Source organism: Chlamydotis macqueenii, chromosome 1 (assembly GCF_036417535.1).
Source record: "Chlamydotis macqueenii isolate bChlMac1 chromosome 1, bChlMac1.mat, whole genome shotgun sequence".
Taxonomy (NCBI): Eukaryota; Metazoa; Chordata; class Aves; order Otidiformes; family Otididae; genus Chlamydotis; species Chlamydotis macqueenii.
In genome coordinates this window covers 7,636,748-7,661,376 of record NC_141556.1, presented here as the reverse complement: position 1 = coordinate 7,661,376, position 24,629 = coordinate 7,636,748, and the positions used below count along the sequence as shown (strand labels likewise).

Genomic DNA, 24,629 nt, shown 5'->3' with positions numbered 1-24,629 from the left:
AGCAGATACTGCTAGGTGTTTTGTTGAATTTTGAGATTTTTATTCGCAGCGTTAAAGCTAAAGATACGGCTATTTTGAACTAAAGTGTAGGATACTACTGCTCAGGTAAAGCTTGAAATCTCTCAGCTGTTACAGCCTGTCCTAATCCAGGACCTACGATGCAAAACTTCTGGAAGGCAAGGCAGTAACAAAAGCACTGCTGAGGGCTAGAACTAGAAGTATGTAAATTCAGTTAAACACCGGTAAGAATTACTAGAAAAGAAGAATCTGTTGAACTACTATATTAATTTTCAAAGGGAAACTATGGAAAGCCCATCTTGTAGGTCATAGTGCTGGAAAACATGCCATAGAAAACAATCCCACCCTGCAAATTGAAGAGCAGATTTGAAAGCTTTCCTTCCTAGTGGTTCTTTTCCATCCTGTTTTTTTTTTTTTTTTTCCTCTGAACAGGGTATTTTATTTTCATTCTCAATTCTTCACATGGTAAAGAATCACATGTAACATTCAGGCAGTTTAAAAATTCTTTATTGCATGATAGAAACCTTTATAATGTACGCAGACTGTCTTCATTCTTTGTAAGACTCTTCTGGGAGATGGGCTTTTTTGTGTGTGTGTGACAAAGTGACTATGTTTATAATGAGGTTTGGTGCTATTGTTATTCAAGATGAACTAGGCTGACAATAGAGAGCCCTGCTGTGAAGAGCGCATTGTATTCGCGCTCCGAGCCCATGTAACATTGCATCCCCTACTGTATACAATTGCACATACTAGTAATTGGATAAAAACTAGTGCCCTCTTCCTCTTAAAAGAGACCGTGTTGAAAATTATTTGCTCTCTTGCTTTAGATCTAATTTCACAATCAGATATATTGATAATAACTTCAAATGCCTGCTGGTAATTGGTGTTTTTGTGTGGGTTACATCGTCTCTCCCCCATTTCATTTCTCTCTCTTTCAGGAGAAATCCCAGTGGTGAATTCATCAATTGGACCAAACTGCTGTACATGTAATTGCCAGTCAACCTTGCAGGCTATTCTTCAAGAGCTGAAGACCATGCGAAAATTGATGCAGATTCAAGCAGGTACAATGACTGGTCCCATACATGCGTATCCGTGACAAGTATCTGGTTGAAGATGGCCCTGCCCGCTGCAGGGCGGTTGGACTAGATGGCCTTTAAAGGTTCCTACCAACCCAAACCATTCTATGATCTTCTTCTTAGGAGGAACGGTCTAATAAGACACAAATCTATGTGGAAACTCGGGAAAACCTGGACTGTTTCCTGCTCTCTTGACACATCGTTCAAAGTCAAATTTTCACAGGCTTCTTGGAAATGTAATTTTTACTTCTCAGATCCTTACCTGTAACATGGGATGTTATTTTGTAGGAATCTTTTAAGGCTAAATTAAAAAAAAAAACTCTGATGTGATTAGATACTCTAGTAATGGGATCTGTGTGGGTAGGTCAATACACCATAACCAACCCCAGTTTGTTTTCACGGTATTCACTCAGAGGTGCAAAACGCTACTTTACCTGTTGTCTCCTTACCAATTCACTAATCTTAGGGGTAAAAAAAAAAATTAAAAAATGGAAGGCCATTTAAAGTTATTGTATAACATTTCGTTCAAAGATCTTTCAAGTTACAGCTCCACGGTAGCCTCAACTGAGCTAGCCACTGCATGTTGCAGCCTCCACCCTTCCTCAGGCTGGTTTACCAGTTCTTTCTACTGGCTGAACCAGCAATAATCTCTTCACTGGGGAAGAGAGGGCTAGTTTTCTGCTAGGTTAGGAGCTGAAACAGAACAGTGCAGAGCGAGAAGAGCACTAGAGCCAGTGACATAACAAGGTCATGGCAGCTAGGAGTTAGGTAGGTCATGGTAGGCTACTGTGTAGCTGCAGCCTCTGTGCTTCTTAGAAGTTAGCGTTAATACCAAAGAGGAGTTGGAGACATTGAAGATTGAATTGCCTCTCCATTGTGAGTGTTGGGGAGTGGAGCCATGGAGGTTTTTTTCTTAGGGTGGCTGGATAAGACCTCTGTAAGAAAAGGGAGTGTTGAGTAATTAACTGAAATATGGGTGGAGTGAAGGGCTGACTAAACTCCTTGTCTCCACAGTGTATAATGCTTGAGTGAGCAACAGGAAGGATTAGCCAGGTTTTGTAATATCAGTTGATACACATAAAAATGCTTTTCAAAAAGTCATCAATTTACAAAGAACAGCATGAAGGTCTGGCTGTGCAGGCTCTCCTGGGACAGGAAATTCTTTGCGCAGTTGCACCGATTTCATTGAAATTGTGTGTATGATTAAAAATGGCTTATGGGTGAGAGATACAGAACTGGGGTTTATGCCAGAAAAGCTGGCTTCTCCATATCAGGAATGTTTCTTATTTATTATATATCTACTGTATAAGTACCTTGTTAGTTAGTGAATCTCTTGATTCACTGGAACTAGTTCATATATTCTGCTAGGCATGAAATAATGGCTTTGCAGAGGAGAAAAATAATTGGGCTTTTTTGTTGCTAAAAGGAAAAAAACCCTAAAATGCAAACATATAAGTGAAAGTGTAATAACTTATTTTAGTATTCAAACAGCCTTCTGTCTAAATGATAAACTACAAATTACAGTCTTGTAGATCCTTGCTAGAAATGAAATAACTCTGAAATCTTTTAATAAACAGTACTGTAAGGATTTTTTCCTCAAGCTTTGTAGATGAGGACCATGTGTAGTTCACCTGTAGCTTGATGAGTTTGATTTGCATGAGGCGAAGCAAAAATGTGTAGCACTTTTGGCTTTTTTTATTTTGACCTTGATGTTACTGATTCATGCAGACAAGTGTATCTGCATAGCATTCTGCTGGAGGACTCATTCACATTGATCCAGGTTCAGGATTGGAGCCTTAATTTATACCAGTTATTGTGGATAGTGAAAAATGCAAAATATTGATAAATTTAAAATATGATTTCTTAGGTTTGAGATGTGACACTTGAACCATCAGCTTCTGTGTATGAGCAAAACAAACTGATGCAATTTTGGGTTACTTTTTTCCCAAAAATTAAACTATAGTGTTTTCACTCATTCTTGATATAATGGTACTTGAAATGTTCTTGCTGAGCTAATTAACTTGGTGACTACGTTCATAAAAATAACTGTAATTGCATTAGCATTTGTATTATCTTACTTTATCAGGAAAAGATACTCAAAGACAATGAGATTCTCAGTCATTCAAGAGGGTATACAAATTAATCATTGCTTAAATCCTTTATGTCAACAACCATCCAGTGGTCACTAGGAAAAAAAACACGTATTCCTAATTTTCCTAAAACACTATTCATCAGTACGTCTTGAAAAACCTCATAGTAGAGCTCAATGTCAGTATCCCCGTTGTACAGATTGGAAAATTATGCAGAGGTGATAAAATGTCACTGTTTCACATGCACAAACAGCCCTGAAAACCGTGCCGCTTATCCAGAAGATGAGTTCAGTGTGTCAGTAGTTTAATGGTGTGTCTGTGTGCTTATACATGTGCTTTTGTCTATAAATGTAATTCATTACTTTCTTTTGTTCAGTTGGGACTCAAAACAGACAGCAGCCTCCTGTTCCTCTGATTTGCACGCAGAAGTCAACAATATCAAGAAAGAGAAATAAAAAGAAAAAATTACCCCTCAAAACTGTTGAACAAATTACCATGAATAAGAAACCTAGTGCTGCGGAGAGTGAAAAGAAGCTATCAGTAAACTCTGAACGATCGAGTCTGCAAGCAGCTGAAACCCCCTTAAAACCAGAAACCCCTGTTTCAGGATTTGGAATTATCCTTGAATCAGCTTCATCAGATGTAAGTTAATATTTTAATGCTTGGGATCATAGGATTTTAAAGCACTAACTTATTCAGGAGAATGAGTCCTCACGTCAGGTTGATGCTTGTTCCCACTTTTTGTTACAATAAACAAGCAAATCTTGGGTAGGATTGGAAGGGGACAATAGGGTTAGAAGTGGGGAGTGCTGATTACAAAGTTTGGGGATTTTTTTTCTAACTGAGTGCTGATTACAAAATTTAGTTGTTTTTTTTTTCAACTTTCATGAGCATGTACTTCTCCCTTGGATTCAGAGCTGCATGTTGTTTGAGCTTGCAGTGGAAACTTGTTCTTCATCTCTCCTGTTGCCAAGAGCCACCGTGAGATCAGGAGCCGTGAAAAGTGCTGCGTGTATAAACCGTTCACAACCCTGTTGTTTGCTGATGAGTGCACGTAGTCCACACGTATGCCCTTATCCTGCTAAGGGGTATTTATGTGCTGCGTTTCCTGGCTGGCTGGTCCTGCTGGCTTCAGGGGACTCCTCACCTCTGTAAAATTCATACCTCAGTCTTTGCTGAATCAGGTCACTTGGTCTTCGTTGCTGTGGTTGCTGGATGGAGGCCTTGATGCTGTTGATGATGTCAGTGTGACTAAAGGGGCCAAAATTTGCCACTTTTAAAATGTGTACTTGTCACATGTAAAATTGCAATAAGCATATTTCCTTGATTCACGCAACATGTATGCATTGATAGAAACGTCACGTGTCTGGTGGCTGATTGGCGTTGTTTAATGGCCAAATAGATATCACTTGAACCAATTCACTGATGACTAAACTGATCATTAATTTTTCTAATATATTTTTAATTTTAAGCAGGCAGTTTCCAATTTCCTAAGTACTATGAGCTAGAAAAACATAATTAAATTCAATATCAATAAGCGTAAATGAAAACAATGCAGCAGATAATGTTTTACCTTTCTGGAAGTGGGAACTAATAATAAAAAAGAGCACTCATGATAATTCAGTTATATAGATGCAAGCCACACCACTAATTAGATTGCAGTCTCATGCCATGGAGTCAGTGTAGTGATGTAGAGTAACTAGTTTGATGCTTTTTCAGAGCTTTTCCTTTTGTAGCATTACTCTTAATAATGTTTGAGGGAATGGTTTGGGGAAGGACTGGTAATTTATCTCCTGTACACAATTTGTGCTTATAATTTTCCTTTGCTCATGGCACTGTTTTCAGCTTGAAACACAGTTTCGAAAACAGTTTAGTACTTGTGATGGAATTTAATTTGGCTTTATGAATGTGTTCTGTCGCTGGACACAATTCTTTGTAAGTGCCAATTTGACCAAAATAAAAAAAAAGAAAGGAAAACATGTGGCTCATAAATCAGGTCCTCACCTGCCCCCCCATGCTTTGGCCTTTGCTTGCCACAGTAGTTGTTTGACTAAATTTACAGAGCCGCAACTCCAAGACAGACAAATTTATTTTGGTTTGTCGCTGGAAAGAAAACAGCTGAGTTCTGAAAACAGATAAATTTAACAGCAAAAATAAAATGTGACCTTAAACATTTTGAGAAGGCTGAAGAAAGCAACTTGTTTCACAATGAATGGCAGTATTATCTTTTCCTGTTTATTCATGAGCATCTCTAGTGTGCTCACAACCAGTGTGTCTGAGAGCCTGAAAAAACTGAGAGCCGTTTTACGCAGCACCATAGATAAATGTTGCCTTGAGAATATTGCAAGGGATGACTGTAGTGTGTGCTGCGTCGTACGCCAGGACTGCTGCTGCTGTTATTTTGACAACATTTATTGAGCTTTAAGAAGAATCTCAGTTCAATGTGTATAAAATTGGGGCTACCGAAACCAGTGCAATTAGTTCAGATTTGCTGAGATTAAGTACAGCTACTTACGGAGGTGGAAAAAATCTTTGTGCGATCAGCTCTTAATCTGGCCCATGAATCAGAGAAACTGCTTTTAAAATGTAACGATTGTTACTCTTAGTTAAACTTTCTTGTGTTTGTTTTATTGTTATAATACCTCATTTATAACCTAATCATTTCTAATCTACATAGTAGAACCTACTAAAATGTCCAGGTTTAAATCTAATTCGCTGCCTGTTAATTTTAGCACAGCCTCTGGCATTCAGGTCTTATTTATTTTACTGTACGCGAATAGTTTACCCGCCAGTTCCTTATGCCATGAGCATTATGTACTAACAGATGCTTTTCCTTTTGAGAAATCACGTTCAGAGTGATCATGAAGTTCAATTAGGTGCTGATTGTCTTTGATTGAAGAATAGTTTACTACTGAAGGAAAGCAAGAATAAATCAACATTTTGCCTTCAAATTGCTTCACTGATGTACAAATTGATTCCTATATTAAGAATAAAATAGTCAAAACTCCCTTGACTCCTCCATGCTAGTGCACTGGTAAGGTTTGAAATTAATTTTACAGCTGTATTAGTGAAGATATTTTGTCTGCCCTAGTCATCTTGTGTCTTCGAGGTCATCTTAGATTGCTATCGAAAGACCCAAGACCCAAGTAACAGAACTGGACAGGTTACCTTCATCACCATGACAACTACATTCTGAGTTTTGATTAACATAAAGTAGAGTTTTTTTCCAAGTTGTAAACTTGGCCCACATTTAGTTACTCTTAAAAATCTTTTCTGTCACCAGAAAGTTTAGAAAGTTTAGAAGTAATATATTAAAAACCCACCTACATCAGAAGATTGTCAAATGTCAAATAGAGTAACTCTGACTGTTTTGCTGGATTCAGCATTTGGAAAGTTCTCAAGGTAAAAAAAAAAACCAACAACTTTTCATCCAGAACAAGCTAAGGAACTTATGTGCTTTTTAGACCTTTTTTTAAAAAAAAAAAAAAAAAAGACGATCTGCATATTCTTCATTCTGGCTTCCCAAAGCATTGTAACTTCAGTTTTATCGCATGATACACATCTATATCCAATGAAAGAATGTGCTTTGAAAATATGCTGCTTGCTGTAACTCTCTTGATACTGATTTTTAGAAATCCATGGGAAAAGAGTTACACAGCCAAATCCTTCTGAGATTGGCAGCCCTTTCTTCTGTCTAGACTCAAGACATTTGCAGGTGATTTGATGTGAGATGGCATTTGCTGTTGCTCTGTAAACATCTTGGAAAACGCACCATCACTGGTGGATGTATTTTCATGCAGGACAAAAAAAAAGAGCCAGTTATTAGGAGCAAGACTGTAACAGTAGCTTATTTTCTCACATCATGACCACTAATTTTTTTCCCCTCTTGCCAACTTACAGATAATTTCTTAAAAATTTTAGTTTATTCATGATGTATCTTCATTCTAGATATATAATTATTCCTTACAGACATCTTGTGCAAGCACTGTGTGGTAGTCACAGAACAAAATACTGCAAATATTGTTCTTGTAATTTCTGATATGTACAGACAGGGGCAGCAAAAAGACTCTTAGTAAGGGGACTTCCTTGAAGGCCTTTGTCTGCTTTGACCCGCAGCGTACTTGAGATGAGACTCTTGTGAAATACAGGGTGATTTTGTTTCCTCTTCTTCAACTCCATCTCACTTTCTAGCAGTCGCATAAATCCCTGTGATTTACCACTGAGGTTTTTTGTGCTGAAATAAGCTGTCTACCTAACATCATCCTCTTCTAAGGCTGTATTTTGGGAATATGAAAAGGAGGGAGAAATGGATGATCAGCAAGTGCTGGCTCCAAGGGCAGCCTCAAACTCATCATCTACTTCTACTCATATGGGCCATGCGCTGGAAGCCCTCTTGGGAAACCACACGGAACGGGGCCAGTAACCCTGCATTTGCGCTTCTTGGAAATGCCTGGCTGCCCCGCGGCGCGCTTGTTCACATCATTTGGCAGTGAAACAAGTCCATAAAATGGTTAGATAAATGTCCAAAAAGCATCACATAGGAGTGTTGCTCTGGGATGATCCTCTGGTTTGTCATTATTATCCAATATTGAAAGGTATCTCTTTTCTTTTTGTTAGCTGTACGCCTAGAAATAATGTCATTAATCGTTAGCTGTTACAGTGGCTAGACATGAGTATGATTATTTGATTTTCCTTTTAAGGTGCTTACTCACTGGTGGGGTTTGATTTCAATGAAGTAGGCTGCCGTGGTACTGAATAGCTGGGAAGAGATTCATAGTTTGCTTAAGTGATTGTAAAGTCTCACGAGATGCGTGATGAAGTAAAATAATGTCCTTGAATGTTTGTTTAATTAAAACATTTACATTCTTTTGGTAGCCAGAAGTGCAACTTGCAGAAGGCTTCGACGTCTTCATGCCGAAATCTCAGCTGGACTCTATATTGTCAAACTATACTCGCTCAGGAAGTCTGCTTTTTAGGAAGCTGGTCTGTGCATTTTTTGATGACAAGACTTTGGCTAACTCTTTACCAAACGGCAAAAGGAAAAGAGGGCTCAATGACAACCGGAAAGGACTAGACCAAAATATTGTGGGTGCAATAAAAGGTATGTTTTTGCTCTCTTTCCTATGTGTAATTAGAACATATTTTCAGCGAAGGAAAGTGTAAGGGGATTAGTATCTGATGTGTGTTAGACCTATTAAAGTATGCAGTCTTATTTTTATTCCCTTTCATTCACTTGTTAAAAATAGCTTCTACAGGGGCAGCTTGTGTTAATTCTAAGCCAATGATCCTGGTTTCTGAAGTCAGACTCTAAGGTTAGAAGCTCAATGTTCATATAAGATAATTATTTTTTTTCTGGATATCAGAGATGCAAAGAAATCTTGAAAACATAATGGCAGCATCACGGATCCTCTTCAATCAAAATTCTGAGGCTTGCACTGTATCTGACTACATCTGCTCTGTAAATAGTTTCATAGTTGGTGGCTGAGACTAAGATGAGACTGAAATAATACAGAGACTGAGATGGGTTTGATGCTCACAGGAACCGTGCTGGTCCTTCTCCTGTGGGATCAAATTTCTTAGTTGTCATGAGGATCCTGTGCTGCGTGGTTTTTCTTAGTGATGACTGTTTTCTGTCTTCTGGGATAACATGTTCCTTCAAACTCTGTGATCCCAACATATACAGAGCTAGTGTTAGGCCAGAGATTCTGAACTGGATCTGTTATTTTGAAATCTGAGATAGTAGGGAAGATACTCAAGTTGCCAAATACAGGCTATGTTGCAAAGTAGAGCTTATTTTAGAGGCTGTGACTTGTCCTGAGGTACAGATTGCTAACCTAGCATACACAAGGCAATGAGAATAGCTTCTCTAAGTCCATTGGCAGCAAAAGGAGGCAAGGAAACCTTTTGCAAGCCCTTCTGTGTCCACTTTTGGCCCTCCCTCCCTGTGCAAGAAAGACACTGACATACTGGCTTGAGTCCAGTGGAGGGCCACCAAGTCTTACAGTACTGAAGCAGGTAAGCTGTGAAGTATGTATGTGAAGTGACATATGAGGAGAGGCTGAGAGAACTGGAGAGAAGAAGATGCAGGAGAAACCTTATTGCTGTGCACAACTACCTAATGGGATGGTGTAGAGAAGACGGAGTCAGACTCTTCTCAGAAGCACAAGAGGCATCGGACACATGGAAAATTTCAACACGGTGTAAGGAAAAGCTTTTTCAACATAAGGGTGGTTGAACAGTGGAATGGGAGCTCAGAGGGACTGTGGGATCTCCATCCCTGGAAATATTCAAAACTTGACTGGTCACAGTCCAGACCATCATGATCTGGTTGGCCATGCTTTGAGCAGCAGGTTGGACATGGAGATCTCCAGAGGACCCTTTCACCCTGTGCAGTTCTGCAGTCAAGTATATGTTGTGGCTACGCCGTTGTCCTAATACATCTCACAGAGTTTCTGGCAGACTTTCTTACAGTTATGCTTATAATCAGATTTCAATCACAAACACTTTTTTATATCTTCCTTTTCTGAGGTCAATCATCTGCAAAAATCCAAAGCTGAATTCACTCTGCCTATATCTTGTTCTTCCTTAAAGGCTTTAATAAATAAGTTAAATGGAAGAAAAAGAAGTTCAAAATTACTTAAAAAAAAAAAACCTCTAATTTGAGCAGCACTGTGATAAAAGAAATGTTTTTCAGTAGATGCAGCAGCACTACTGAAACAGCAGTCGTTACGCGCTGCAGAGTGCAGTGTTTCTTAGTAGCTAAGCTTGTATTACCGGAGCAAATTCTGAGGCTTGGTTTGATCTCTTCCCTTGAGTTTGAGTGAAGAAAGGAGGGAGTTGTAGTTCCAACAGATAAATTTTATCTGTGATGGTACCACTAGGTACCACTGTAATAACAGTGATCTTTATTGGCATTTACAGCATTGCCTAAATGCTGGTGCCTAATCACTGATAGGGGAGCCCGTCCCTAAAGCTGCGATGGAATAAGATGCCAAGAGCTGATGTACTGTGGATCTTCACTCAGCCTGGCTCCAACAGCCCCCTTCTTCCCTCCAAGGAACTGGGCTGTCAGACACTGTGGTTTCATTTATTCCAAGAAATAACTGAGCCAGTATGAAATCTCCACAAGAACAACATCATGTTGTTTGCATTATTATCATGAGGCCATTCCTCTGCCACGCACCCAGATACCCTTTCGTGGCACTTTTAGTCCTTTTCCATGACAGAGATACAAAAGTTTAGAAAAGGGTACATTCATGAGAAAAACGAGCAGAGAACTTAAAGGGGGGACTGTTTGCTTGAAAATCACTCTTCCTGTCTGAAAACATTTTGACTGCCGTCCTTACAAGTAATTTAATGCTTCTGCAACAGGATGATTAGCCGGTGAGAAATTATCTCTTTTGACTTTGGGTATTCGGGGGCACTTGTTGAATCAGTTGCAGTGTTTCTCCTGGACAATCAGTTTCCTTTGTGAATCACATCAATCTTTCACTGAGAACTGAAAGAAAGAAGAAGAAAAGAGAACAGAAGTTGTTATTTTTCCTTTATGTTACTGACTAGAGATCCAGCCAGTGAAGTCCTTCCCTGCAGAAGTCGAGGAACTGTATTCAGATATATGTGTGATGTGACCCTCAGGAGTCCGTACTGGGACCAGTACTATTTCATATCTTCATCAATGGTTTAGACAGTGGGATTGAGGGCACCCTCAACCAGTTTGCAGATGACACCAAGCTGAGTGATGCAGTTGATTCGCTAGAGGCAAAGGATGCCATCCAGAGGGACCTCGACAGGCTTGAGGAGTAGGCCCATGTGAGCCTCATGAGGTTCGACAAGGCCAAGTGCAAGGTCCTGCACCTGGGTCAGGGCAACCCCCCGTATCAATGCAGGCTGGGAGATGAATGGATTAAGAGGAGGCCTGCGGAGAAGGACTTGAGGATACTGGTGGGTGAAAAGCTGGACATGAGCCAGCAGTGGGCACTTGCAGCCTGGAAGGCCAATCATATCCTGGGCTGCATGAAAAGAAGCGTGGCCAGCAGGCCAAGGGAGGTGATTCTCCCCCTCTACCCCACTTTGGTGAGACCCCGCCTGCAGTACTGTGTCCAGCTCTGGAGCCCCAACATAAGAAGGACGTGGACCAGTTGGAGCAAATCCAGAAGAGGCCAGAAGATGATCAGAGAGCTGGAGCACCTCCCCTATGAAGACAGCCTGAGAGAGTTGGAGTTGTTCAGTCTGGAGAAGGGAAGGCTCTAGGGACACCTTATTGTGACCTTTCAAAACTTAAAGGGGTCTTATAAGAAAGACAGAGAGTTTTTTCCAGGGTCTATAGTGACAGGACAAAGGGCAACAGTTTTAAACTGAAAGAGGGTAGATATAGATTGGATTGGACATAAGGAAGAATATTTTTACAGGGAGGGTGGTGAGACTGGAACAGGTTACCTAGAGGACCTGTGGATGCCCCATGCCTGGAAGAGTTCAAGGTCAGACTGAACGGGGATTTGAGCAACCTGACGTAGTGCAAGATGTCCCTGCCTATGGGAGAGGTGGTCTTCAAAGGTCTCTTCCAACCCAAACTGTTCTGTGATTCTATGATACAGGGGGTTGCTAGCACCATACAGCTCAGGTGGACTAGAAAGGAGAGGTCCCACTTTTCCTGCCTCCTTCCTACTGCATTCCCATTATTTTTTGCCTGTGTTAGTGTTTCCCTAACCATGCATTGAGCAATCAATTCTGTATTGACTTTCATTCAAGAGAAGAATAATCAAGTTAGAGAAGAGAAGCAAGTTAACATATTGGCTCTCAAAGGCCAATGCCAGGCTCTGGTTTCCTGTGCAGGCAACAGCAGGCAGTAGTCATAATTCCCACAGTAGGAATTCCCACCTGTGGTGGGTGGCCTGGGTGCAGCCTGGTGTCACAGATTGTCCCCAGATTGTAATTGTTGCAAATTGGGCACTGGCAGCGTGTGGGGCTCTGTTGACTTCTCTGGGAAGCTCTTTAGAGTTGGTCTGATGTCCTTGTTGATCAGACTATAGGGGAAAGCATTGCTAGTGCCTTTCGTGCAGTGGTTTTGTGAAGCTGTTAACATTGACAGAGTTTGGAGGGTGTGATTACTTTCCGTCCCTTTATACTTAGCAGCTAGCACTGTTTCAAAAGTGTACGTATGAAAATACTGAAATTGTCATTTTCTGTTGCGTGCTTTCCCATCCTGTTTCTGTGACATTTATTCTCAAGGTTTGCAAATTCCTTGAGCTGGGATCAGTTTTCTTTCTTTGTTTGCCGGTCATAGTTGGACACTGGGCTCTGAGACCTCTGACTAAGACTACAACAGCAATACTAACAGTAATGATATTTTTTCTATTTCTGCTCTTGTTTATTTTTTGCACACCTTTCAGTCGTGTGATGAAAATCAATTGCATCAGCTTCACTCCATTTATAATTTTGTATTTTTGGTATAACATTGCTAGATTTGCTGTAAATATGGAAATAAACATAATGTTGACCTTCCTTGTACCATTTTTACAAAATATAAAATTGAACCTGTAGGATTGTTTTTGTCAATAATGACATTTTTTTATTAGTAGCTCTATGAAAATTCTATTGCATCTGGTTTGGCAGTGTGAGAACTGTAGAGATTTCCATAGTGGTAGGACTTCTGTCTCTAATCAGTTTGCCTGCAGCCATAGAAACCTGACCAAGAGGCCACCAAATGACCACATCTTCAGCTCTTTACTTGTACCGTATGGAAAGCAGCGTTTATAAATGCCTGCCACATCTGGAGAGTCAGTTCAAAGCACAGTATTATTTTTCTGTGATGTTTTTATGTGAAATTAGTGAACAGAAGATGTCAGGTGTAGACCATTTCTCTGGAACAGGCTTTTGTAAGTAGTGACTGTGGTATTACTGTGATATTCATATACACAAATGACTTCTGAGTGATAAACTTGTGAAACGCCGAGTTGGACTCTTCTCACAATCCTAGATTTGACCATTTCAGTACTTTTTGATGGGTAGATAATTTGATATATTTTGTTTATAATCCTCTTCAGTCTCCTTTTCTCTATTCTGATGGCACATTTCAAAAAGATGGTATCTTTTTATTTCAGTCTTTACAGAAAAATACTGCACTGCTAATCATGTGGATAAACTTCCTGGTCCTAGGGACTGGGTCCAGATTCTTCAGGATCAAATCAAACTTGCAAGAAGACGATTAAAAAGAGGCTCAGGTATGTATAAAAACATAAGGAACAAACAGTAGGATTAAAAGCTTTGAACCTTTGTGTCCCCAGAAGTGTTTTTCTTGTTGACTGTAGAGTTGTACATGTTGACTGTATGAAAATTAGACCTCTAAGATTTTAACAGATCTCTGTGTAAAGTACAATGTTTCCTTAGGTTTGCTATGGTGGCAAGTTTAGGAGCTGTCTTTGCAGCCAATTTAACTTCAAGTCCTTCTCAAATGTTGTCTCTAACCCCTTTCTGTTAGCACCCAAATGCTTCTTCCCAGTGTTTGATGAAATCTCAGTCCTAAACTAACTGATCCATCCAGGGTTACAGGTAGAAGTTTTTTAATTCTGTGTCATTTGGTCTGAGAAGCCACTCACTGTACTGTTAAGACATAACCCAAATGATCTTTGCCTCTAAACTATATGTTTCTGGAAGGACAGATGAGTTTTCTCACATTCCTTGTGAAAGAATCAGTATCACTGTAGCAAAAAAAAAAAAAACCCACCCACTCTGGTTGTGCTAGCAAGGTTCTGCAGTACATGGGAGGGAGCTTGCCAGCAGTGAGTAACAGGTAATGTAGGTAGGGTTTTGGCGGCAAAGCTGCTCAGCTTGGGCTGGGATAACCTGCGGGCTTGGGGCTGGGACCAGCCTGCAGTGAAGGCTCAGCTTTTTCACCCTGACAGCAGGCAGCTGGTGAGCTCTCAGCTCCAGCGACAAACAGCAACGTGCAGTCTCGAAATGCCCTGTAGAATTAATGGGAAAGCAATATCACTGATTAAGAGACATGTAATTACTTTAAAAACCTTAACTAGTCTCCTTCCTATCTTCATGCCTCCTATCCTACAAAGGGCTTTCTGCATACAAGGCTTCACTTACTCTTCCTCATCCTGGTGTTTCCATGAGGCTCTCTCGTGGTTGTTTTTCTTGCCCGTCTCTCCGTTGAAGCATCTGATGCTGTTGTCTGAGGCACATCACTTGTGCCAACGTCCTTAGACACAGTCCTTCACTGTTACCGCATTTAGCTGTCTGTCTTTTCCCCTCTTCCCTTCTGCCCATCACCACATTCAAGTACCTGTTAGCCTCCATGGGTTGAAGAGTTGGGAAACCTGGTGGCTCTGCAGGGGATGCTGGTGGTCCCCATGGCAGGGGACCATGACAGGGGATAAGCAAGACCGAAGGAAATGTCCTCTGTAGCTCCTGTCTCAGGCAGCCAACGTTTTCTGTCCAAAACTGTGTTTTCTGAAACACACACTTAGACTGGCATCTGAAATCATTCTCCACAACGTTATTAATGTCAGGAGGGGAACGCGTAAGGCTGAGGAAAATGAGAAACACTCAGAGACAGAAGTAACACAGGGGGAGGAAAAAAGTGCGGATTATTCTGTAGCATAAGCTTCCCTGAGTAGAGAAGCAAACCAGCACTAGCCTTAAAAAGGGTTTATTGTGCAGGCTGGGGGAGGGAGGAGAGAGGGATACAAGATAATCTTGTTAAAGACAGTGTCAGATTACTGGTGTTACAGAACTGGACTGCTTTCTGCCCCTTCCAAGGCTGCCTGTCCCTCCCCAGGACAGGAGGGTGGAAGTGGGATCCCAGGCTTTGATAAGATGAAGAGTGCAGTGTGGGATGCTGGGAGCGGAGGGTCCTCGGGCTGTCTGCAGAAGATCCCTCAGGAAAGAGGATTGACCTAATTTTGTTTTGATTTTTATTTTCTTTCATCCTTTTTTATTTGCTTTTCTTCGTGCCTCTGCAGGATATTAATTAAAATGACAATGACGTTCAGCTTTTTCCTTTCAAACGGGGCCACCTCCATCTCTGATCCTTTCTCAGGATGGCAGAATCTAAGGAGAGGATATTGTCTCTAAGCTAGCAAGACTATGAAGAAAAATAAGCGAAGCTGAGCATAGTGTGACTGAATAAGATAGGCTCCAATATCTGTCTCTGCCTGCAGAGGGAAGGTAACCCATGAACCGCTGTGTGGATGAGTAGTAAGCAGCAATGTACCTAGCAGTCCCTCAGGTTGATTTGCTGAAAAAAGTATGCTGTACCTACATTGGTAGAAAAGATCTTTTTTTGTGTTTAGTTTACTAGCCACTCCCTGACACCAGTTTCTCTCATGTGGACATGAGACCACAGGCAGAGATGCTCTTTTCAACCTAGCAGGAGTGATTGAACACACCACCGTGGCCATCTCCACCTTACCGTCCACTACCATCTTCACTGGTGGCTTAAGCTAACCCAACCTGACCTTGCACTGAAGCAAATGAGAAGTTTCCACAACCTTTGTGACAGCAAAACAGTAGATAGCTGCAGAGAGGCGAGAGCAGGCAGGTGGTTGCAGTAATATCTTCATCTTCTTGAAACAAGATTTGTTAGTATTTGTGCATTACAACCACGAGCTTCTGATGTGAGAGCCATAGAGCTGATCAGGTGGCAGATCCATCTAGTCCTGTATTTTGTTTCCAGTGATGGCTGTTAAGCAGATGCCTGAGGAGGCCTATAGGACCGAAGGAAGGATGTTGTGATGCTTGCTAACATAGTCTCACAGCCCTCAGCAGCCTTATCCTGATATAAAACTGGTTGTATGGGAACTGTGCACATTTTGACTATTCATTGTGAAGCAATACCAAAGTTATGACAGCTGTGTGTAGCTTACAGAGACCGAAACAGGAGGAGAGGGCAAGTGTGGAGGGAGGTTTGATCTGCTATGGACTCCGTGTTGCAAAACTTAGCTTTTAAGAATCTGAAAACTACAGGGATCGCAGCCACTGAGACATGGGACTCATCACTCTTCCAGCTGAGCTCTTGAACTCTTCCAGTCCACATATGGCTGGTGGACCGGAGGCTGAACCCTTCCAAGCGAGTCTCCTCAATGCCCATACTCCCAGGTTGTTCCCTGTTAGTTTTGCCTCCACTTGCTCACTGAAACATGCTGGCTAAGTTTGTGGGTATAGACTAAGGTGCCCAAAGAACAAATCTGAGCCAGCGTTAAGCTAAACTAACCTGAGACTTTCTGAGCCAAAGTGTCTCCCTGCTGCCTGATCAGACTGATGTATCTACATTGGTTTTTGGTTTGTTGTAATGCGCAGGCTTTATATGGAAAAAGCTTAGGATGATCCATTTATTTTACAGAAGCCACGAGACAACTTTTTAGTCACCACTGAGTTGGACTAAATTTTAACAGCAGAAGTATTCAAGAGAGGAGGGGCAGGCTTTCCATCCTGTTTGCCTTCCCTTGAGCTATTTAGTACATCCTCTGACTAGTTTTTCATTTCAAACCAGGCAGTAAGACACTGGATTCACGAGCAACCCTCTCCGCTTTATCCTGTGAAATGTTATTTCAGTGTGATAACGTAAATCCTGCTCTAGCTTTCAGTGATATTAATAATTTCAGAGAATTCTAGCAAATGAATGGAGTGGAGCTGCTTTTCGTACCTCTTTTATAGGGTGTACTCTCCTGAGTGTTTCCAAATTAAATGATATCATGATCACTGGATCGTAGATGCTGCCCAGCTTCAGCCTGATTTATCATGTTTGGCACATCTCCTTGAATTAAGGACAGAAAAGCTCCCTACTTGGAACACTAATCAAAAAACCACTTAAAAATCTGCTTTCTAGAAAATAGTTCCCCTGTGTAGGTTTTGAAAGGTTGTTATCCTAAGCCAAATAAAAATTCATTTAAGTTCTGAATCAGTGACAATCTTTTTCATAGCTGGAAATATTCTTTTTAAAATTTATTTATTTTGCTTTGGCTTTTTCTTAGTTCTTTTAGATTATTGCCTGAGATCTGAGACTTGAGTAGTCGTTTTTTTTATTTGTTAGATCTGAGAATAAAGCTGTCACTGCCATTAAATTTTTATTGGCCTTGTTCAGTCTTTTCAAAATCTCACAAGTCGGCTGTCACAAAGGGAAGAAGAGACTGCGAGGTTAATGTTACAAACAGATGTTATAATTAAAATTAAAGAGTATGATAATATTCTTCAGCCTTGACTGCTGGTCCCAATCCATGCCAACAGCACGGCGTACTGGGACACAGCTTCATAGTGCCAGGTTTGTCATCTCCCAGCAGAGAAGCTGAACCTTCTTGGCTGCTGGGATGGTATGCAAAGTGGGCCTGGAAGGGGAGAAGTCAAAGGAAAAGACATGTGCATAGGTTTCCTCTCTTAAAGCAGCATGAATTACGATGCAAATTGCTTTGTAATTTACAGCAGCGGTTTTCCCACAGTGTGGTCTTTTCACCCTGCAAAAGAAAATCTGGGTAGGTGGCTGGTGGCCTTGCGGTGGCACCACAGAGGGAGACAGTCGACCATTAGCATGGAGATCTTAAACAGGGTAAAATCAGAAGATTTTAGACTCGCTGTTCATGTCACCTCCGTGCCAGAGGTAGCATCCAAGCCTTTTGATTACTAAACTTGCCATCCATTAATAAGCAGTCGGTCAGGGGCCACGCATCTCTCGCAGTAAGTTCTTCCTCCCTTTTTATGTTTTGAAGAGCCTGTGAGCCATTATTCTGCAGCAGCTGTCCATTGCATAGACGGGAAAGCTGATACCAGATGAGTATTACTCCTGAAGTACAGAGAGTAAGAGCTGTTCATGCAAAGTGATTGCCTTGTGGGTAACCTGGAAGCTTTTGATTGCCCCACTCAGTAAAGGAAAATACGGCGATGTTAGAAAACATGCTGAAATTTTCCAGGCAGGATTAATTTAAATAAATTACATGCCGTGACTTTTCATCCTTGAGTTGTTGTTTAAAATTAACATCACCTTGTTGCAGTGTAAAGTAGTGGGAACGAAGGAACTAAAAATCCTGACCTTTTTTCTAGCAATACGCCATTTTACCCATGTTCTTGTCTGAGCAGCTGCTTCCATTGTCTCTTTGGAGGTTTTTTTGCTTTCTATGTCTCTTCCTCCTTCTGATTTCCCTGCTTTATGTTTTTGATACAATATCTACATGTTGTGAGAGGTCAGGTTGATTTTTTTTTGCTTAGCAATACACACAGGGCCAGGAAAGATGTAGGATGTGAGTCCAACATGTGGTACAGTGCTTTTGTGGACAGTATCTTAGATACAGACGGCAATTTTAAAATAAGTAACTGCTGCTGCATTCCTCTTCCCAGCCCTAAGCATACATATACCTCTGTTCAAAGAGCAAAACTGCAGGTATACACTTAACAGACAAACATGTACATCGGAAGCTAAACAATTTTTTGGGGGTGGGGGAAAATATTCTAAGGAAACGACTACCAGGATTGTTTTACAAGAGCTACTGAGCTCTATCTAAGCAAAGGACAGAAAAGAGACTCCAAATTCCCACAGTAGGATCTATTCCTGCTTGCCTTGTCTTGCAAGCTGGCTCAAGACAAATAAAGTTTGGCTGGCAGTCTCAGGGTGTGGTTGTCAAAGGCAAACTTTCTTTCCTGCTTGGAATGACATGTGAGAAGCTGGTGGTTTACATCCACGTTAGGAGGTCGAGGTGTTTGTCATGGCTTTGTGTCGTACTTCACCTGGAGCTGTGGTTACACATCCAGTTTCATAAAACAAATTCAGGCAGCTACTGAGAAGAGTGAGTAGACTCTCTGGGCATCTGCTGTGCTCCCACTCCCGTTCTGGTGCTGGCACAAGCATTAATGTGGTAATGTTGTCAGTTTTTAGCTAGATCTGATCTTGGTGACCATTTGATCATTTGTGCTGGCATGAGGAACGGGACTGGAACAATTGGAGGTGAGCTGGACCTCATCTATCAATCCTGTGCCAGACTAAAATGGCCAGGTGACTTTGTTATTAGCAAAGCTGCCTCTGCAAAGTTGGACACTCAAGTCCTTATCTTCTGAAAGCGACACACTTCCTGCCTTCCATTTGTTTCTGCCTTCAACTGAGGTCAGTTTCAGCCAGGTGTAGGAAGAGCATTTAGGCAGAAGGGTAATGCCATCTCTTGAGTTTACTTCAGGATTCGCTGAGATTTTCAGAAAACCTATGACTTGAGTGGACAGCCTAGTTGGCACCAACTCTGGTACCGACAGGGGAAAGACTTTCTAGAACGTTGCCAGCACTCATGTCTGGCTTCCCCCATTTTCATCGCTTGGGTCCCTTCAACCCAAGGGGCCAGGTGCAGCTTCATCTCTTGTATGCTGAGTAGCTGTGCCACTTGGTGCAGGTGGTTCTTCATAACACACCTAGAACTTGGCCCCAGACTGCCACTCCTGATGTTTTAAGCCGTGTATGTCCTATTGGCTGTTTCTCAGTTGCTCATTTCACTGTCCTGTCTCCTCTTTTGTGCATCCAGTCCTTTTATCACTGGGAGTCTGGTCCACATTCAAACCAGCCTAGGTAACCTCTTCCCATTTATTGAGCCACCTCTTCCTTCCAGAATGCAAGATTTTTGCAGTAAGCTGTACCAAGCACTTAATTTGTTTCTGCTCAGTGTGCCACCTTGTGTGGAAAAAGGTATGGATTCAAGGCACAGAGTCATTTGCAGGTCCATGCTGTGTACTTGTCAGGGCTCTCCATTTAAACCTTCTGGGGGAAGAAAGCTGCTTAGTACTAGAGGGTTTTGTTTGTTTCTGTTTTCTTCAGTTTAATTAATTTTGCAGAACTGGGTAGAGAGCATGTAGCTGGAAACTACTCTGACATCCGTGCACATGAGGGAGAGAGAGCAACCTCTTGGTCCATGGATGGATAGTCAGGGGTTGCTGGAGGATGGTCACTGATGCAGATCAGTAGCTGGGTTAGCTCTTCTTAGGATATCCTCATAAAGGCAGCAGCTCCACATCCTTGTGTACAGAGCTATGGTAAAGATGACCAGGACAGTTAGGTTGTTTCAAGTGGGAGCTGAACAGAGTTACTCATCTGTAGCTTTGGTCAGTTTGATCCCTATGGATCTTGTGCAGTGAATCAACATGAGTAGATGTATATCCACCACGCTGTCCATGTACGATGTCATGGGCTTGTCCTTCAGGACCACACCTAGTTTGCTTAAGCGCTCTGAAAGATCTCATTGTGTTTCAAAGGCCTTAAATATCGTGTTGAAGTGCCAAAACACAAAGGTAGTAGGATTTTGAGTAGAGTTTGTGTAGGTTAGGCACCAAATTCCTGTTAACACACCTACTCAGGGTTCACATGCATGCTGCAGAGCACTACAGTCTAACAAGCCACTGCACATCTGCTGAGCCAAATTAGCCATCTTTGTGCATACCCTTGGCCTGTGGCAAGTACGAGAGGAACAAATTAGGCTGTTAGCCTTCCTTCACCGTGGGCTAAATTCAGTCAAATGATCTTGCATAAGCTGTGGGTTGAAAGCACATGTGTATACATACACTGTAATTGCCTCTGGACCTGCGTGGTTATGGGCTTTTGTAATTACACCGAGTGCCCACCTGCACCTTTGAAGACATTTTGGCCTAGTAAATCTGTCCTCCGCAAAACCGAGCTTGCCTGCGGTCGTGGGAAGTCTGGGTGCAGAAGTGGAGGTACTCACCCTTTCCCCGTCGGCACTGGATGATGGCAGCTGACAGAGGGTGGAGTACCAGCCTAAGAGGCTCTTCCTCCAAGGATAGCTGGGGACTTTTCTAACATGATTTTATTAAATGATCTCAACTCCTTTTGTCATCCCGATATCATGAAACTTGCTTAAAAAGAGCAAGTGTTACTCCATCCTATTGCTAGCACAACTGCTTCTTAATACCACACTCCCTCTTCTAAGTTTGCGTTTTTATTATATGACCTTTTCCTGCAAGCAGTGAGTTTTTAACTTGGCAGTAGCAAATTGCAGCTGAGGAAAGTAGATAGAAAATGCAAAATCACTCTACAGTACGTAGCTTTTTAATTGCATTCCCGTATTCAGTAAAAGTAATGAGATTTCTTGTTTATATTTGTAATCAGCAGAGGCAACTGACTGTGATGAGAAGCCGGACATTTCTCTACTACAAACAGGTAAAATGTATTAAAATTTTTATCAGCTTCCAATGTGTGTGTGTGTTTATTTATGGCACAGAAGCAGTTTTCAATAATCCTGGTGTGCCATATATGGCCGCATAATTGCACACAGGACCTAGCTATCTTAAGTTTTGAATGGCTTATATTAAAAAACAAATGCATCAGAATCTTACAGTTTTCCCCTCTCTTTCATATTCATAAAACCTCAAGGTTCATGGCAGCAGCTAAGCTAATAACGCCAGTAAGTTACCCTTCATATGCCAGATAGGGACTTGCACTCATCCCTGCTATTTCTAGGAGGTTTTTTTTTAACCCTTAACGGAGTTATTTGTAGGGACAAACATAGTAATTTGTATTTTAGCATCTGTTCAGTTGTCCAAGGTATTAGCAATAATATCTTGGGTTCACAGCAGGATTGCAAAGATATTTCTATGCTAGTTAAGTGTTGGTTTACTTTTTCTTGAAGTGCAGCCACCCTGCCTTAAAAGCCTGACAGTTGCTAAACAGCGGAGTAGCTATGCAGCTGTGTGGCCTGGGAAATAAGATTTTTGCATGTTGTTGCACATGGTGTTGAAATCAAGACAGGTAGAGACTGAAATTTGGAGCACCCTGTCGTTAAGAGCCAGTCCATCAACAGGTGCCCGGATGGTAGGAGCTGAGCTACAATCCTCTGAAAATGCAGTGGGGCCAGAGTCTGGGGAGATGGTCATTCCCCTGTATTCTGGAGTCCTTTCCCTGTAATTTCACCAAGATGCCTGCTATCCCCAAAGCCAAACTAAAAGGAGGCAAGATCTTGAGCAGACAAATAGGGTCATGGATTATCGTGCATTTTTATCATATTTCTAAGGTGTAGCGACAAAGGGTGGTTGGAGATCAGCGATGCTGTTGCTGTGAAGAACAGGACAGAGCTCACACTGCGTTGTTGAGCGCATTATGTGGTACCTGGAGGCTCTGGGGTGGTCGGGAGAGTACTAGTACCATCGCAGCATCTGTCTCTTGTGCGAGGGCTTCCTAATCTCTCTTGCCTAAGGGCTGCAGAAGGAGCTTTCACACACTGCTGCTGTGTGCCGGAGCAGCAGCTGCCAGCCGTGCAGCGCTGTCGGTTGAAATCCCGCTGTCGGAGCACGTGCAGTTACTAAGGAATAGGACCAGCGAAGTAGTTGGGAGGACAAGCAGCTATAGTCTTGTTCTGGCATGGGCCCAGTGGGGGCTGGGAGCACGCACTGACTGTGAGCTGCCGTGCTGCTGTCCTGGCCAGCCGCTGAATATTTCAGGCTACGATTGTGATAATAGATGCAGGAAGCTCTGGTGTGAAAGGTCTTTTCCAAGTGACATCCTGTTAGTTTCTTTTATCAGGGAGGGAAGCAATTCCCTTGCAAGAGGACCCTCATAAAGGTCGCTAATGTGACGTAGTGTTACCTTCTCATTGCCCTGGTAATCACATTAAGGAGCAGAATTACGGATTGCTGTGCTTTTCTTTAGTGCAGTTTCTGTAGTTGTTACTTGCGCTGTACGTCACTGACGGAAATGAGCGTGCTGAGATGGTTGTGGTAGAGAAGATCCCCTTTCCACTCCACAGCAGATCACCATTGCAGTCTGCTTGCTCGTACACCTTTGAGCATCCATGCGTGCAATTTTTGAGCTGAAATGTTTCCTTTGCCTTGTACACCTCTCTGTACTATCTGGGGAAGAACTCCTAAACAAACCACGCTGCAGTTTGCATTGGAGGGGGAGGCGACGCCCGCAGGCTGTAAGCCAAGGATTTGACTCACACCCGTTATTATATATGTGCGGGTGCCTCTTTATAGTACGTAGCCGTGTAGTATCATACTGTTCTTGGAAGCAAATGATTTAAAGTGATATACAGACAATATAATGACAGTAATTATGATAGAGAGCCAAAATACAGATGCTTTCTATCAAGGAGTGTAGCAAAAGAGGTGGAAGATAACTTTTAGAGAGGTCTTTCCTTTTCTTAGTACATCTGGTTTTACAGGGGGGTGTTAACGACAGATTATTTAAAGAGAGCCTTTGTGCGATTTATTCAGCTGTCTTCTCTCTTTAGCTTGAAAAACCTTTGGGGAAGAGTGTCTATCTGTGTGTTTGTACCGTGCCTGGCGCAGTAGGCCAGATGACAGCTAATATCAGGTAAATCACAGCCTCAGGTTGTGCCAGGGGAGGCTTAGCGTGGATGTTAGGAAAAATATCCTCACCAAAACGTTATCCAGCATTGAACAGGCTGCTCAGGGAAGTGGTTGAGTCACCATCCCTGGAGGTATTTAAAAGGCGTGTAGATGTGGTGCTTAGGGACGTGGTTTAGTTGTGGACTTAGCAGAGTTAGGTTTACAGTTGGACTCAATGATCTTCAAGGTCTTTTCCAACCTAAATGATTCTGTGATCAGTGGTTAACCTGGTGTGTTGGTAGCATAAAACCAGACCAAGCTAGATTGGTTGAAGAGGATCTTGCAGGAGATTGGGTGGGGAGAAAAAGTAGGATACAGAAGCTGTTTATGAAAGATGGCTGCTTTCTTGGTCTTCAAGAATTGAACAAACTTGTGATGCAAAAGCACCCAGAGTGAATGACTTGAATCAATGGGACGAGCAACTGACATCATCTGCCTGGACTTGTGCAAAGCTTTTGACACTGTCCCGCACGACATCCTTCTCTCTAAACTAGAGAGACATGGGTTTGATGGACGGACCACTCGGTGGATAAGGAGTTGGCTGGATGGCCGCACTCAGAGAGTGGTGGTCAACGGCTCGATGTCCAGGTGGAGACCGGTCACAAGTGGCGTCCCTCAGGGGTCCGTGCTGGGCCCGGCCCTGTTCAACATCTTTGTCGGCGACATGGACAGTGGGATAGAGTGCACCCTCAGCAAGTTCGCCGACGACACCAAGCTGTGTGGTGCCATCGACATGCTGGAAGGGAGGGATGCCATCCAGAGGGACCTTGACAGGCTGGAGAGGTGGGCCCGTGCCAACCTCATGAAGTTCAACCAGGCCAAGTGGAAGGTCCTGCACCTGGGTCATGGCAATCCCAGGCACAAATACAGGCTGGGCGGGGAATGGATTGAGAGCAGCCCTGAGGAGAAGGACTTGGGAGTGCTGGTGGATGAGAAGCTTAACATGAGCAGGCAATGCGCCCTTGCGGCCCAGAAGGCCAACCGCATCCTGGGCTGCATCAAGAGAAGCGTGGCCAGCACGTCGAGGGAGGTGATTCTCCCCCTCTACTCTGCCCTGGTGAGACCCCACCTGGAGTACTGTGTCCAGTTCTGGAGCCCCCAGCACAAGAAGGAC

At 42.4% G+C, this 24,629-nt stretch overlaps 1 protein-coding gene across 2 annotated transcripts in view; it reads left to right on the top strand.

Moving 5' to 3' along the window:
* BEND7 (BEN domain containing 7) overlaps positions 1-24,629 on the top strand; it is a 50,657-nt gene that overhangs the window by 21,242 nt on the left and 4,786 nt on the right. For both annotated transcript variants that reach the window (XM_086745320.1, XM_086745327.1), the window contains exons 4-8: positions 957-1,079; positions 3,561-3,826; positions 8,060-8,285; positions 13,285-13,404; positions 21,279-21,329. In XM_086745320.1, coding sequence (XP_086601446.1) covers positions 957-1,079; positions 3,561-3,826; positions 8,060-8,285; positions 13,285-13,404; positions 21,279-21,329 — 786 coding nt within the window. The remainder of the gene's footprint in view (positions 1-956; positions 1,080-3,560; positions 3,827-8,059; positions 8,286-13,284; positions 13,405-21,278; positions 21,330-24,629) is intronic.